The 15,911-nt window shown below is 41.2% G+C and overlaps 1 protein-coding gene across 5 annotated transcripts in view; it reads right to left on the bottom strand.

Annotated features, from left to right (window-relative positions):
* LOC118975411 (nuclear body protein SP140-like protein) overlaps nucleotides 1–15,911 on the bottom strand; it is a 138,248-nt gene that overhangs the window by 23,846 nt on the left and 98,491 nt on the right. For 2 of the 5 annotated variants that reach the window (XM_037029335.1, XM_037029336.1), the window contains exon 2: nucleotides 17–167. The exons of the other annotated variants lie outside the window; for them this stretch is intronic. In XM_037029335.1, the coding sequence (XP_036885230.1) occupies nucleotides 17–167 (151 nt within the window). The remainder of the gene's footprint in view (nucleotides 1–16; nucleotides 168–15,911) is intronic. 5 annotated transcript variants of the gene reach the window in all.

Here is a 15,911-nt window from a genome sequence, read left to right as displayed (position 1 = left end):
AGTAAACCTCACTTACTTTATATTTTTTATCAGTGATGTATCCATAGTCACGAAGAATTTCAAGAAAAGGAAATGATGTCTTTATTGCATTTGAAATGTCCACCTTATACCTTTTGAAGAGCATGCCTGCATTCGTCTTAACACTATTCTGGGCTTCTGAAGACATCCTAGAGAGAAATGATACCATGATAAAGTAGTCAGCAAGATTTTGATATGCTATAACATTTTATATATCCCTGCTAGAGGCTGGGAAGAACCAATCTATATGAAATAAGTGGTAATGAGTACAAATGATAGCAAATAGAATTGAGGCAATAGACAAAACTATAATAAAGTGAAGCATGGTGGAGTAGAAAGACATATGGTACATTTACATGATGGGATACTACACAGCAGAAAGAAGGAAGGAGTTCCTATCCTTCACAACAGCATGGATGGATCTGGAGAGCATTATGTTCAGTGACGTAAGCTAGGGGCTGAAAGAAAAATACCACATGATCTCACCTATAAGTGTAACCAAATCAACAAAATGAACAAGGAAGCAAATTATGACCAGAAACATTGAAATAAAGAACAAACTGACAGTAAATCGAAGGGAGGGGAAAGAGGGATCATGAGAGAAAACAGGGGAAGGATCGTCAAGGAACATGTATAAAAGACACATGGACAAAGCCAAAGCGGGTAGGATTGAAGGTGGGAGGCAGGGATGGGTGGGGCAGGGGTGAGTGGAAGGGGGAAAATGGAGACAATTGTACTTGAACAACAATTAAAGAGAGAGAGTGAGAGAAGAAAGACATACATTGTATTGAGAAGTTCCAGTCTATCATAAACAAAGTTATCATAAAGTTATTTTGTTTTCTTTTGGGGTTTTAAATAATATTTTATTGGTTATGCTATTTAAATTGTTCTAATTTCCCCCATTGCCCCCTTCCATCTAGCATCCCCCCCATCCCTCAGGCAATTCCCTCACCATTGTTCATTTCAATGGGTCATGCCTATAAGTTCTTTGGCTCCTAAGTTTTACCCATAAGTAAGTTTTTCAAATACAATTGAGGATACAGCCAAAATCAACCAACAAGATAAGCAAAATAGTCTCTGGGAATAAGTGTGGAGAGAAAAACATAACAAGTTTACAAAAGAAGCCTGGCAATCACCACTTTAACCAAGTGACCAAGCTGAACATCCCTGGTGATAAGTCAGGCTGACATCTCCCCTGACAGAAGTGATGAGAAGGACGCTGTTCCTCAGGGAATTCTTTCATGAAACTCGTAATGCCAGTCTAAAAAGAATCAAGACCAACCAAAATTGAGGAACATTTTACAAAAAGCCTGACTAGTACTTTTCAAACTCTCAGGGTCATGAAAAACAGGGAGAAACTGAGGAACAGTCACAGACCATAGAATTGGTGACAAGATGACTGTAGGCAACGTGGTATCCTGGAGTCAATCCTGGAACTCAACAAGGACTTCATTGGTAGACTGTTAAAATTCTAAAAGTCTGCAGTTTCAGTAACATAGATGTAGCAATGTGGGTTTTTCTGTTTTGATAAATGTACCACAGCAGTGTAAGAGCATAACATCACAGGATGTGAGACTAGGTGTGAAGTGTACAGAAATTTCTAGAGTATCTTTACAACTTTTCTATAAATATAAAATTATTCCCCAAAGAGTTTATTTAAATAATCTTTGAGAGTGACAACAGCAGAAAATGTAGAAAACAGGGCCAGAAACACCTCAGACACTGAAAATACTAGATACACTTTTTAAAAAATATGTGCGGGTTTTTATATTAAGAAAGAAAACCTACAGCTAACATCAACCATAATGACATAATGAGAAAAGCTTTCTCTTTGGACCTGGGCACAAGATGCAGATGATTACTAGCATGACTTGTGCTCACTGTAATCCTGGAAGTCCTGGCCAACACAATAAGCAAAGAAAATAAAATAAGTGTAAAGATTATAAAAAAACAAAATTGTCACTAGGTATACATTATGTAAGTTCCTATATATCGCCATGTAAGTTACTAAAATTAGAAAGTGGGAAAGATTAATTTATTTTTATATCTTAGAAGCAGGCAGCTAGAAAGTGGATTTTAAATTATGCAGATTTAGGGGCAAAAAGTATCTATGAATAAATGTACAGAATGAGTATAAAACATCTAGAGACAAAGCTATAAATTTTATTAAAGAATATTTTTAATATTTCATTGATTACACTATTACAGTTGTACCATTTTCTTTCCTCTTAATTCCCCTCCACTGTGTACCGCCTTCCCACCTGCATTACCCACCCCATTTCGTTCATGCCCATGGGTCGTACGTATAAGTTCTTTGTCTTTTCCATTTTTTTATACTATTCTTAACCTCCCCTTGCCTATTTTGTGCCTACCATTTATGCTTCCTATTCCCTATACCTTTTCTCACATTCTCTCTCCCTGGTCATAATCCTCCATGTTATCTCCATTTCTGTAATTCTGTTCCCATTCTACTTGTTTCCTTAGTTTGTTTTTGTTTTTTTAGGTTTGGTTGTTGATAGTTGTGAATATGCTGTCATTTTACTGCTCACAGTTTTTGATCTTCTTCTTTTCCTCAGATAATTCCCTTTAACATTTCATATAATAAGGAGTTGGTGATGATGAACTCCTTGAACTTGACCTTATCTGGGAAGCACTTTATCTACTCTTCCACTCTAAACAGTAACTTTGATAGAAAGAGTAATCTTGGATGTAGGTCCTTGCTTTTCATTACTTCGAATACTTCTTTCTAGCCCTTTCTTGCTTGTAAGGTTTTTTTTGAGAAATCAGCTGATAGTCTTATGGGAACACCTTTGCAAGTAACTCTTTCCTTTTCTCTTGCTGCTTTTAAGATTATCTCCAACTCCTTCTCTTTAATCTGGGGTAATGTAATTATGATGTGCCTTGGTTTATGCTTACTTGGCTCAAATTTCTTTGGGAATCTTTGAGCTTCCAGGATTTCCTGGGAGTCTATTTCCTTTGGTAATAGACTGCAAAAATTCTACTTCATTATTTATTCAAATAAGTTTTCCATTTCTTGCTCTTCCTCTTTTCCTTCTGGCACCCCTATGATTCAGATGTTGAAGTGTTTAAAGTTGTCCCATAGGTTTCTAAGCCTCTTCTCATTTTTTGAATTCTTGTTTCTTCATTCTGCTCTGGTCAAATGTTTATTTCTTCCTTCTGGTCCAACCTGCTGCTTTGAGTCCCAGTTTCCATCCCATCACTGTTAGTTCCCTGTGTATTTTCCTTTAATCCACTTTTCATAACCTTCACTCCTTTCTCTATTTTATGACAATACTCAACCATTTCTGTGAGCACCTTGATTACCAGTGTTTTGACTGTGCATCTGATATATTGTCTATCACTTCATCCCATACGTATATTTTTTCTAGAGCTTTGATCTATTCTTCCATTTGGGCCATTTATTTATGTTGGCATGCCTGTTACTTAGTAAGGGGTGGAGCCTTAGGTATTCACCAGGGCAGGGCAACCCACATTTCTGCATTTTGGTGCGATGTGAGGGTGGGGTCTGAGAAGGAACAATGTGACTTGCTGGGCTCTTGAATGGTTTTCAGTAATTTGTTCCACTACCCACAAGCAAATTGGACCCTTCTGGTGCTGATTCCCATGTGGGTAAATTTGTGTATGTTCTAGGACCCTGTGGGTCTCTCCAATGAACTTTCCTGTGAGGTGGGAGCTTCCCATGCTGCCACAAACCCCACAGCTTTTCTCGGTCAGTGGTTTTCATGCTTTATTTCACCACACTGGAAACCTGGGTTACCTGATCTGACTCACTCCTCCATTGTTCCTCCCAGTTTATCTGCACAGAAATGTGGGACCACCCGCTCTGCCAGCTACCACCTCACCTGGTCCACAAGATGCCACCTTGCCCTTCATGATCCTCTAGTCACTGCCTTGCCACAAGTACTCTCTGCTCCAGCTGCCCATCTCCTCCCCTCCTACCACTGTGATTGAATGCATATTCTTCAACTCCTTGGTTGTCCAACTTCTATAAAGTTCAATTTTCTGGCAGTTCTGCATGTTTTTCTTTTTAAATTTTTTGTTGTGCTTCTTTTGGTTCTGGGAGGAGGCACAGTGTTATCTACCTACACTTCCAACTTGGCTGGAAGTCTCTAGAGGATATTTTTTAATACTATGCATATACCATACTAATGAGATCAAAAACTCCATATCATAACCATGCCAATTCTCATCCACTTGATTCACTAATTCATTGCAATCCTAATATAAATCTCAGCAAGATTTTGACAAGCTGGTTTGGACATGCAAAGGACAGGGTGCTTTGTAAAGGGAAAGAAGATGGGAAGATGCACTCTGCCAGATGTCAAAGTTCGTATGAAGCTGCTGTCACTATGACAGTCGTTGTGTGGCACTAGGAGAGGCTCTTATAGGCCAATGGCAGGGGAGAGAGAGCACAGAGCAGACCCTGCACATGTGGCCACGGGGTAATGAAAACGGCAACAGAGCAGAGGGCAACAGGATGATTAAACAATTGTGGCACCTCAGAAAAACTGACCTGAAAAATGGTAAGTCCTTCAAACTGTATATTAGATGCCAAGAAATTCAGTCTCAGATAAGGCAGAAAATATTTTAAAAGATTAATTCAGGTGAGGATGGTAGAAATATCAAGAATGAGTGAGGTAGGCTGTACAACCATTGCAGGCAGGAGAGAAAGAAAGTGAAGGAACACAGACACCAACCTGCAGACAGAGTTCACTTTCAGGAAAAAACCATCAGCTGAGGAAGAAATCCAAAAACACTTAATGTCACACAAGCACCTATATAAATAAAGCAACAGTGTGCAGATGGTCTGATTTATAGTAACAAGACGTGGTTTAAAGTTGAGCCTGCAAAGCTATGGAAGGAAATTAAGACCACTCTTGAAAACAAACAGAATTAATTATTTCAATTAGAAATTATAAGAAACCAAAAAAAGAGTTAATATGAAAATAATTATGGACTTCCGCCAAGATGGAGGCATAGGTGGAAACACTGTGCCTTCTCCCACAACCAAGTTTGAATAAAACAAAGGTTTGGAGAAACAAAGACACAACCAAAGGACAGAAAATTGAATTATACGGAAGTCCAACTACATCTAACCGTTCAACGGGGACGGTAAGAGGGGCGGAGCCAGCAGCGAGCAGGGTCGGGCAGGACAGGGCCCCCGACCCAGGCGGGCAGGCAGACAAGAACCAGCTGGGGTGCGGGGCAGACCGTGGGCGCATATTCGCGCACAGTGAGACAGACCACGCAGGCCCCAGGGGGCGAGGGCTGACAGCGGTGGCACATTCGCGAGCAGTGGGACGAAACGCGTGGGCCAGGTGACGGCAGCAACTGCGGCACCGGTGAGGGCTGTGGCGGCAGGCAGCGGACAGGACGCCATAGTCCCTCTTTGACCCCGCCCCCACATACAGCGTCACAACCCAGCGACTTAGTTGCCCTGCAATACCGGTGAGAGCCATTGTCGCTCTTTGACTCCGTCCCCACATACAACCGTCACAACCCAGCGACTTAGTTGCCCTGTTCTAGTGAACATTTTAGGGCTCTGATCCTGCTATGGAACAGGCACGAACAACCCGAAAGATGGCACAAGAAGAACTCAAAGTCCAAGAGCCAATAACTCTCAGCGACCAAGAAATTGCCAGCCTCTCAGAAGCACAATTCAGGACACTATTTATCAGGATGCTCACAGAACTGGTAGATTATAGTCACAAATTAGAGGAACAAAGTCACAAATTAGAGGAATATATGAAGGCTAAACTAATTGAAATGAAGGGAGATGCACAGGAAACCAATAGTGATGGAAAGGAAACGGGGACTCAAATCAATGGAATGGACCAGAAGGAAGAACAAAACATCCCACCAGAAAGGAATGAAGAAATGAGAATTCAAAAAAATGAGGAGAGGCTTAGGAACCTCCAGGACATCTTTAAACGTTCCAACATCCGAATTATAGGGGTACCAGAAGGGGGAAAGAAACAGCCACGAGTGGAAAACGTATTTGAACAAATAATAAAGGAGAACTTCCCCAGTCTGGCAAAGGAAATAGACTTCCAGGAAATCCAGGAAGCTCAGAGAGTGCCAAAGAAGTTGGACCCAAGAAGGAACACACCAAGGCACATCATAATTACATTAGCCAAGACCAAAATGAAGGAGAGAATCCTAGAAGCAGCAAGGGATAAGGGGACAGTCACCTACAAAGGAGTACCCATCAGACTGTCAGCGGATTTCTCAAAAGAGACCTTACAGGCAAGAAGGGGCTGGAAAGAAGTATTCCAAGTCATGAAATCCAAAGACCTACAGCCAAGATTGCTTTATCCAGCAAAGCTTTCATTTAGAATGGAAGGACAGATAAAGTGCTTCTCAGATAAGGTCAAGTTCAAGGAGTTCATCATTACCAAGCCCTTATTATATGAAATGCTAAAGGGACTTATATAAGAAAAAGAAGATGAAAAATATGAACAGTGAAAGGACAGCAAACACACAGCTATTAACAACCACACCTAAAACAAAAGCAAACCAAGAGGACAGCTAGATCAGGAGTGGAACCATAGAAATGAAGAACACATGGAGGGTTAGAAACAGGGGGGTGGGAGGGGGAGAAGGGGGGAGAAGGCACAGAAAATAGCATAGATGGTAGGTAGAAAATAGATAGGGGGGAGGGTGAGAATAGTGGGGGAAATATAGAATCCAAAGAACTTGAGACACGTGGTTATAAACTAAGGGGGGCAGAATGGTGGGGGAGGGAGGGTGCGGGTGGAAGGGATTGAAGGGGGGAATAGAACAACTGTAATGGTATAATCAATAAAATATATTAAAAAGAAAAAAATAATTGTCACAGAGGTAACATTTTGGAGAACCATTATGAACACAAAGTAAAATACTAAAGAAATAAAAGTTTTGGGGCCATAAACAAAGGTAAAGACAAGAAAAATATATTTATAAAATTCAAACTAAGGAGCCAACTCTCTCTTGTCAATAAAGGAAGGACAATCACCTCAACTAATAACACTAGCCAAAAATAAACCAACAATTCAGAGGAGAACCAATTTAAATGGACAATAGACAGGAAAACCCATATAACCTCCATGTAATCAGAGAATGCAAATTAACAGGCTGTGTCCCTTTATCCAGCTCCTTTGTGAAGTCTGGGTGACTATAGATGGCTCATCAGCCAATGGTAAGAGAATATAATGATTCAGCCTTTGGGGGGACGGGAAATGGCAACTTAGCTGGATCTGCAGTAAGAACGAGTGTTATTACCCTGAACAATTTCACATTTTGGTTTTTGATACTAGACAAATACTTGAGTACACGCAAAAACATAAAGAAATATAAAACTATATTTCAGAGCTTGTTGGTAAAGAATTACCATGTATGGATTCCATGGAATAGTTGGTGGCCATTAAAAAGAATGAAATGGATCCTCCTGACGATTAACGGGAAAGGATTTCTAGCCTTTTCTTTGCCAAACCTGTAAACCTCTCCGGAGCAGAAAATGAAGGTACAAATGGAACACTCAGCCTGCACCAGTCTTTGGTATCTCAGTCTGTCCTTCTCCTTTGACTCCCTATCAAGATCCCTTGAGGAAGAACCTAGAATCCCAGCCTGAGACCAGAATAGGCCCAGAGCTGACCCAACACAGGTCAGGTAGGAGACCAAGGCACCCAGACTTGAAAAGTTAGATGTTTAACCTGAATTTTATGTTTTCTAAAGTACCCTCTTTGAAACAATCTAAGTGAAAGTAGAGGAGGCCTGAGGGGAAAGAGAGGGCAGAGAGGTCATGAGAAAATAACAAATCACTTCCTCAAAACCTCAGGAATCACATCCCAGTAGAAATGGCTCCACAGAGGAGCAGTAGGTGTAAGGCAAGAGTCCTGTGGGCTGTGGCAGCTGTGCTCACACCAGCAGCTGTCCTTCTGCAGGTGAAATATCCACTTCCCTCACTACATATTCCTGCATTCCACTACACTGCCCATGAGGGTTCTTGTAAACAGGGTTAAGGTCAAGCTTTAGAGGACTGTGTCTAGTAAATAAAAGGCACTAAAACAGCAGCATAACTAGACTGAAAGTTAAAGGAAGGCAGACAGAAACTGACCTGGTGCTGAGGTCACTGCCCTTGGTGGCCATTGTCCTGTCCTTGGTCCTGCCAAAACCTCTGATGCCTCTGGTGTCCTCTGCCTGGTTTCAGTGAGACTGCTCAGCTCTGAGCAGGAAATGTGTAACAGACTCACCCTGAGTGCACTCCACCCAAGTGAGGAAAAGAGAAGTGAAACTAACTACTGTGCACTGCCCGATGCTGCCTTTCCCTTCTGTATCCCCCATAGAAGCCATCAGGCCGTGTGGCAATAGGAATGCAGAATGAGGAGGGACAGCAAGGGTGTGGAAAGTGCACTACCTGAAGGTGCACTAGCAGTCCTCTGTAGTCCCCTTGTGTGTGCAGTGATGCCAAAAACATCCTGTGAATCCACTGTCCCCAGCTGCCCCAACCTTCTAAGAGAGTGCAGGGCTTACATGGGTGGGAGTTAATCTATGTTGCCCCTTGTCCATGAGGAGACGACTGTCTGGAGAAAGGGAAAGACAGAAAATTCAGATCTTCACTCAGGCCCTTGGAGAGCCTGGAGCCAACTGAACTGGCCCCAGTATTTGGACACGGGCTGGAGAGGCACCATCCCTAGAGCAATGGTTTCCACATTTGGTCCCTGAGTCTGACTTCCTCTGGATGAAACTCAGGGTTCTGGCCCAGATGAATTTAAGATACAGGGAAGGTTCTACCCTCTCTCCATGAACATTATTTCTTTCCCACCAAGGAGTGCATATGGATCACATTGGGACAGATTCCAGGACACTGAGGAGAATTTCTGTACCTGTGGGCATGGTCTCAGTGTGTCCCAGGTGCTGCACACACAGGCATCGCCCCCACCCTCCAGACTGGTAAGCAGAGCCTCTGGAGGACACAGCTGCCCTGTGCTCCCAACCTGCATGGGACTCATGTCCCAGACACAGTCTGACAGAGATGACTCCTGCCTTTCCAGTGTCCCTCCTCTCTCTCTCCTCTGTCCCCCTCTCTCCTCTGTCCTCTGTCCTCCTCTGTCCCTTCCCCAGTAGGAAGACTACTAGGCCAGCACCACACTGGGTGTTGGCATAAATATGCCAGCTTTTCCCTGAGTCTGCTGAGAGTCACCAAATCACCACGTGAATGAGAGGCAGATAGCAGTTGGCTGGGTGGGAAATAGTCATGAGCATCTTTTTGGTGATATAGTCTTTCCTATAAGGCAGCCAGACAACTGCTTGGTTAGCTGCCTGCTGAGCAGCCTGGCACCAAGGAATAGACAAGAGCCACACACAGTAACTATACTATTTATGCAGCTTTGGTTGAATGCAGATTCACTCAAAGTAGATCATCAGCATATGTTAGTATCCTACTCAGACGCTAACAATCTAAGAGGAATATAACACACACCATGGCAATCAATGGGGAATAAGAAACCTGAGTCCAGAGTCTCAGTCTGCAGGTCAGAGAGACACCACAGTGGGCATGGGAGTTTCTATTGTCTTGCAAGGAAGGATCTCAGGAGTGAGGTGGGAAACGGGGCAGACAAATTCCTCAGTCCTGCAGGACAGAGCCTCCAGCGACCTTTGCCGAGGGAGATCAGCGTGGGTCAGAGCAGCACTCTGGTGTGTAGACCTTGGCTGTCTCAGCTGTGGAATGATACCTGCCTCAGTTAAACCTTGAAAATGTTGTACTGCACCCTTCTGGGTCTTTTCAATAAATGTCTTGGCACCCCTAATGCCAAGTGTGGAATGCCCCCAGAAGCCCGGCTATGGGTGGTCCCACTCTGCTGACACAGCTCTTCTGACCACGTGTGCAGATATTATAAGTGTGTCCTTGCCAAACATTTCTGCTCTCACCACATGGGCAGACCTGTCTCCTTGCCACAAGCATTTACTCTGACTTAGGGAATTTTCCTCTGGAACAAAAGTGTGGTGACTGACTGACAGCCATTTTAGTTGACATAAGTGACTCTATTTTGTTTGATATACTTTCTGCTTTCTATATCCTTTGTGCTTGTTTATACTTTATATACTTTGTTGTATATGCTTTATGATCCTGATTGCACCAATGCCATTTTACTGGTCCTGGTCTCCACAAAAACCCACAGCTGCCTCCCTCCTGGGTGGCCACTCTCACACTGTGGCTTCCCTAGCTCAAAGAAAAGAGGCCCTTTCCTGGCACCAGAGAAAGCAGAGCACACACCCCACTCAGTGAACAGCAGTGGTTTCTATGGGATCAGGAGTCCCCTTTGGAGAAGTGAACATTTTTGATCCAGGAAACAAGGTCAGAGCCACCCAGGTTAGGAATCGGAAAAGACCATCCTCAGAAGCAAGTTTGACTCCCTAACAGTCCCACTTAGCTGACTTGAAGGAGAGAAGGCAGTGGCTGGGGCATTTTCCATGGTGTCAAAGAGCAATGACAACAGGGACAATTCCTGTTTTCAGAGAAGTTGCCTAAGCTCCGTGGCCTGGAAACCTGGAAAGCAGGAGAGGCAGCAAAGTAGGGTCACAGGGCAGAGGACATAGTGAGGGGACTGGCTTCTTTAGTTCACCAAGGGCAGCTTCCAAAGACATCAAAAATGGGCTGAGTCTCCAGCCTGGGAGACCCTCGGGGCACAGAGGCTTGTCCCTGAGATGTGGCAGGGAGTCCAGACCTGAGGATTCACAGGCAGGAGGAAGAAAGCAGCAGCAGCAGCAGCAGTCACTGGGCTGAGGATGGAGACCAAAGGCACCTCTGTGGGTGCAGGGAAACACAGGGTGGCACCTTGACCTCAGAAGGAACACGCAGGCCTCACGCCAGTGTCCCCTTCTAGGAGGTGGCCTATCAACCAGCAGGACTGCTGGCCCCCTGCCCTCCCTTCTTTCTGGGGAGACTCTCAGGCTGGGAGTTCTGTGAAAGGCCAGTCTGCTCCTTGATGGCGAGCTCACCCTGCTGGAGAGGCCTGAGCTTCGTGTTTCTCCAAGCTCAAGTGCACAGACAGTGGTCTGTGGGGTGTGTGAGGGGTGTAAAGTAGTAGATTAGAGCAGCTGGGCCTGTGAATAAATTCAATCCTAGGATACAGGTTTAGGGATTCTTTTATGGCACACATCTAAGCTACGTCCCTGGATCCAGCTTTTATCAGGAAGAATGCTGGTGTTTTTACTTCCATCTGTGTCGTCTTCTGCCCGTCAGTTGTTTTAGAACTCATGTCAGGATACTTGGGGAGAGTTTATACACATTATTTGAGATTCTTCTCTGTGACTTTCTTTTTTTCTGGGTTTCCTACCTTCATACCAAGAGAGCATGATGGCCTTGGTTTCTTCCTGGCTCTGCTGAACACACACAGACTGTGGCTGCTCTCAGAGTCAGGTGTCAGTAAACAGGAAACATCTCCTGCTGCCTGCTTCCTTGGTGCTCTTTACATCCAGACTCACCCCACTTTTGTTCACTTTGCAGAAGTCTCAGACAGTTGTTCTCTGAACATTGTCCAGAATTTCTAGATGTTTTCTCAAAGCAACAAGTTGGGTAGTAACTTACTTCTATAGATATGAAGCAAAACTCTCCACTCCCTGCTCGCAAACAGTGGACCAGCACTGCCCACTCCAACGCCCAGCCTTGTTCTTGCTTCTGGACACCCAGTGGGTCCAGTGCCCCTGAACTCCCTGACCATGAAGGAAGAGAGATGCTTCTGTGCAGAGCATCAGAGACACGTATTTATTAGTAGACACACAGCCAGGCTAGATACACTTTGTATTTCTGTGTTCACGGGTGCACAAAAAAACAAGCCTACTTAAAGTGGTGGGCTTGTTTCATAAGCAAAATAGCACAGCAAATAATATCCCTGGAGTAAAACCATTCCTTATTCTCGAATTTCAGTTGGAGTTAATACTTACAAACCAGCTACATAGAAGAGACATATAAGTTGTTGCTGAAAAACTTAAGAATTTTTTCCATCTTAATGAAGGAGGTTGAAAGCTTAATTATGGTTGTTGAATGTGGTTTTTGCATCAAGGACCTATTCACACAGCCATCTCATTCCAACGGATTTGAGTTATAGCCTCTCTCTCCCTCTTTCCTGCTCTAAATCCCCTGTGTGTGTAACAAAGGAAGAAACAGCAGCCAACTGTGTATGGTAAAGAGTTCAAGTCATCTTGTTTTTAAATTTTACACTGTTAATTACATGCCTGTTATTTTAGCCTGAGGAATGCCCTTTCACATTTCTTTTCTCAATATAATTTTTATTTATATTTAAATGTTTTATTTACTGAACTGAGAGAGAGAGGGAAAGGGAGCAAAAAAGACAGAAACCTGTATATCATTCCATTTATTTACTTATTATTTATTTATGTATGTATGTATGTATGTATGTATGTATGTATTGGTTGATTCTCCTATGTGCCCTGACTGGGGATTGAACCTGCAATGCTGGTGTGTTGGGATGATGCTAAAATGAAATGAGCTACATGCAGTTCTAGTGGTGATGAATGCCCTCAGCTTCCATTTGCTTGGATAAGTCTATTTCTCCTTTAATTCTATAGAACAGTTTTGCTGAGGACTAATCCTCAATAGCAGTTCTTTGCTTTTGATATTTTCAATATATCATTAAATTTCTCATGTCCTGCAAAGTGTCTGTTCAGAAATTGCTTGTAATCTTCTGGGGGCTCTGTTGTATGTGGCAAGTCAGCAGTCTCTTGCTACTTTCAAAACTTTCTCTTTGTCTTTAAATTTGACAATTTAGTTATGAAGTTTGTCAGTATAACCCTTTTAAATGGTAGAGCAGGGGAGAGTAATGGAGGAAAAATGGGAGCAACTGTAATTGAACAACAATTTTTAAAATGTAAACATTTGAAAAAATAAAGTGAACCTATGTGCGCTTTTGGACTATAGGAATGTAAGTGACCATTTCTCTCCCCAAATTAGAAAGCTTTTAACCATTACTGCTTTAAATAGACTTTTTGTTCCTTTCTTTTCCATTTTGCCTGTAAGGAGTACCATGATGCATATATGTTTTCCTTAAAAATGTCTCCTAAGTCCTGTGGGCGTTTTTCACTCTTTTTCATTCTCCTTTGCTCCCCTGACTGGATGATTTCAAATAACCTATCTTCTAGCTCACAGATTATTCTTCTGCTTAACTGAGTTTGGTGTTGAAGCTTCCTATTCAGTTCTTCGGTGTAGTCATTGTCTGCTCTGGATCTAAGGTGTCTCTTTATCTTTTTGATAGTTTCTTTTTCTTTGTTGAACTTCTAATTTTTTTCATGCATTGTCTTTTAATTTAAGTTTATTGTCTATGTGTTCTTGTTTTGCTTCCTGAATAGCAAACACTTTCTTACAGTTGTGCTCAAATTCTACCTCCAGGTTAATTCCCATTAACTACAAAGCATGATCCTGAAAAAAAATGACAAAAATAATGACACTTATTATAATTGTCATTAGACACCTCACAATTTGGAATGATTTCAACTCTTGCCTAAAACACTTAAATTACATTAACCAGGTTAAGATTAAAAACTCATGTGGCTAAGACTATTTCCTGTTTCCTAAGTGCACAATAATTTACTATGAACTAGGCAAAAATGGAAAATCATGTCCGTGCTTGGGTACTCTTATTCATTTGGTTTGTGTTCTTCACTTTAGTGATAATCTAAAAAGTAATCTGAAGACTTTGTAACCATAAAGTATTACAAATGTCTAAGTACAGTTAGTGATATTTCTTACAAATTGTCACTTGTATTTCTCTCTGGTGACTCCTGTTAACTACATGGTTCATTTATATACCAAGCAACCTAGAGTCTGAAATTCCTGAGCAGTTGGATTAAAAATATTTGGGGATAATAAGAAGGGTAATATGACATTAGGATATATTACCAAAAATATTACCATATATATTTATGGTAATATTACCAAATATATTACCATATATTTGGTAATTTAGGGCAAAATATCAACAAATATATTGCAACATTGAACAATATCCTAGATCAAATGGACTTAACTGATATATAGAGAGAGAACCTTTCATCTCTAAAAAGTAAAATACACATTCTTTTCAAATGCACATGCAACATTTTCAAAGATAGACCCCACAACAGGACACAAAACACACATCAACAAATTCAAGAAAATTGAAATTATACCAAGCATTTTCTATGACCACAAGGAACTGAAACTAAAAACCAATCTCAACAAAAAAAAAATTCAATAACACTCAAACTCATTAAGATAGAATAGCACACTAATAAACAATGAATGGGTTAAGAAGGAGATCAAGAAGGAAATCAAAAAGTTTCTGGAAACAAATAAAAATGAACTCACAACAATCCAGAACTTATGGGATACAGCAAAAGCAGTCCTGAGAGGAAAGTTCATAGTGATACAGGTATACCTAAATAATAAAAACAATTCAAATAAACAACCTAACCCTAACCTACAATAACTTGAGGAAAAACAACAAAGACAGCCTGGAGCAAGTAGAAGAAAGGAAATAACCAAGATCAGAGCAAAACTAAAAGACATAGAGACTAAAAGCACAATTCTAAAAATCTATGAATCCAGGAGCTGGTTCCTTGAAAAGATAAACAAAATTAGCAAGCTTTTAAGGAGAAAAAGAGAGAGAGGACCCAAATAAAAAAATGAGAAATGAAAGAGGTGAAATTACAACTGATACCACAGAAATACAAAGGACTGTAAGAAATTACTATGAAGAACTATATACCAAGAGATCTGAAAACCTAGGTGAAATGAACAAATTTCTAGAAAAATATAATTTTCCAAAACTGAGTGAAGATGCATAAAGCCTGAACAGACCAATAAGAGCTGATCAAATTGAAGCAGTAACCAAAACATTCCTGACATACAAAAGCCCTGGAACAGGTAGTTTCACAGGGGAATATTACAAAGCATTTGAAGAGAGCTAACCCCTATCCTTCATAGACTATACCCAAAAATCCAAGAAGATAGAAGGCTCCCAAACTCTTTTTATGAAGTCAGTATCATCCTAATCCCAAAACCAGGTAAAGAAATAACAAAGAAAAAAACTCTAGGCCATTATCATTGATAAACATAGATGCAAAAATCCTCAATAAAATATTGGCAAACCACATACATTAAAAAGATCATACACCATGATCAAGTGAGATTCATCCCAGGGATGCAAGAATGGCACAATATTCACAAATCGATAAACGTAATACAGGACATAAACAAAATGAAGCACAAAAATCACATGATGATATCAATAAATGAGGAAAAACATTTGCTAAGGTACAGCACCCAATTATGATAGAAACACTCAGCATGAGAATAGAGGGAGTGTTCCTCAGCATAATAAAGGCCACATGTGAGAGACCTACAGCCAGCATCACACTCGATGGCCCAACACTTTGAATTTTCTCACTAAGATCAAGAACAAGAAAGGATGTCTGCTTTCACCACTTCTATTCAACATAGTACTGGAAGTCCTAGCCACAGCAATCAGACAAGAAAAAAGTAATAAAAGGCACTCAAATTGGAAAGGAGGAAGTAAAACTGTCATTGTTTGCAGATAATATGATAGTGTACACAGAAAACCCTATAGACTCCACCAAAAATCTACTCAATCTAATAAATGAATTTGGCAAAACAGTGGGATACAAAGTCAATATTCAGAAATCAAAGGCATTTTTGTACATCCACAATGAAATATCAGAAACAGAAATCAGGAAAAAATCTTATTTGATATAGCAACTAGAAAAATAAAATATCTAGGAATAAACTTAACCAGGGAGGTAAAAGGCTTGTACTCAAAAAACTATACAACACTGAAGAAAGAAATCAAGGAAGACACAAACAAATGGAAGCGTAT

This window comes from Sturnira hondurensis, unplaced genomic scaffold (assembly GCF_014824575.4).
Source record: "Sturnira hondurensis isolate 20B ecotype Veracruz unplaced genomic scaffold, ASM1482457v3 Scaffold0020237, whole genome shotgun sequence".
NCBI lineage: Eukaryota > Metazoa > Chordata > Mammalia > Chiroptera > Phyllostomidae > Sturnira > Sturnira hondurensis.
Note: the sequence above shows the minus strand (reverse complement) of the source record. Positions and strands in the feature narration are given on the sequence as shown.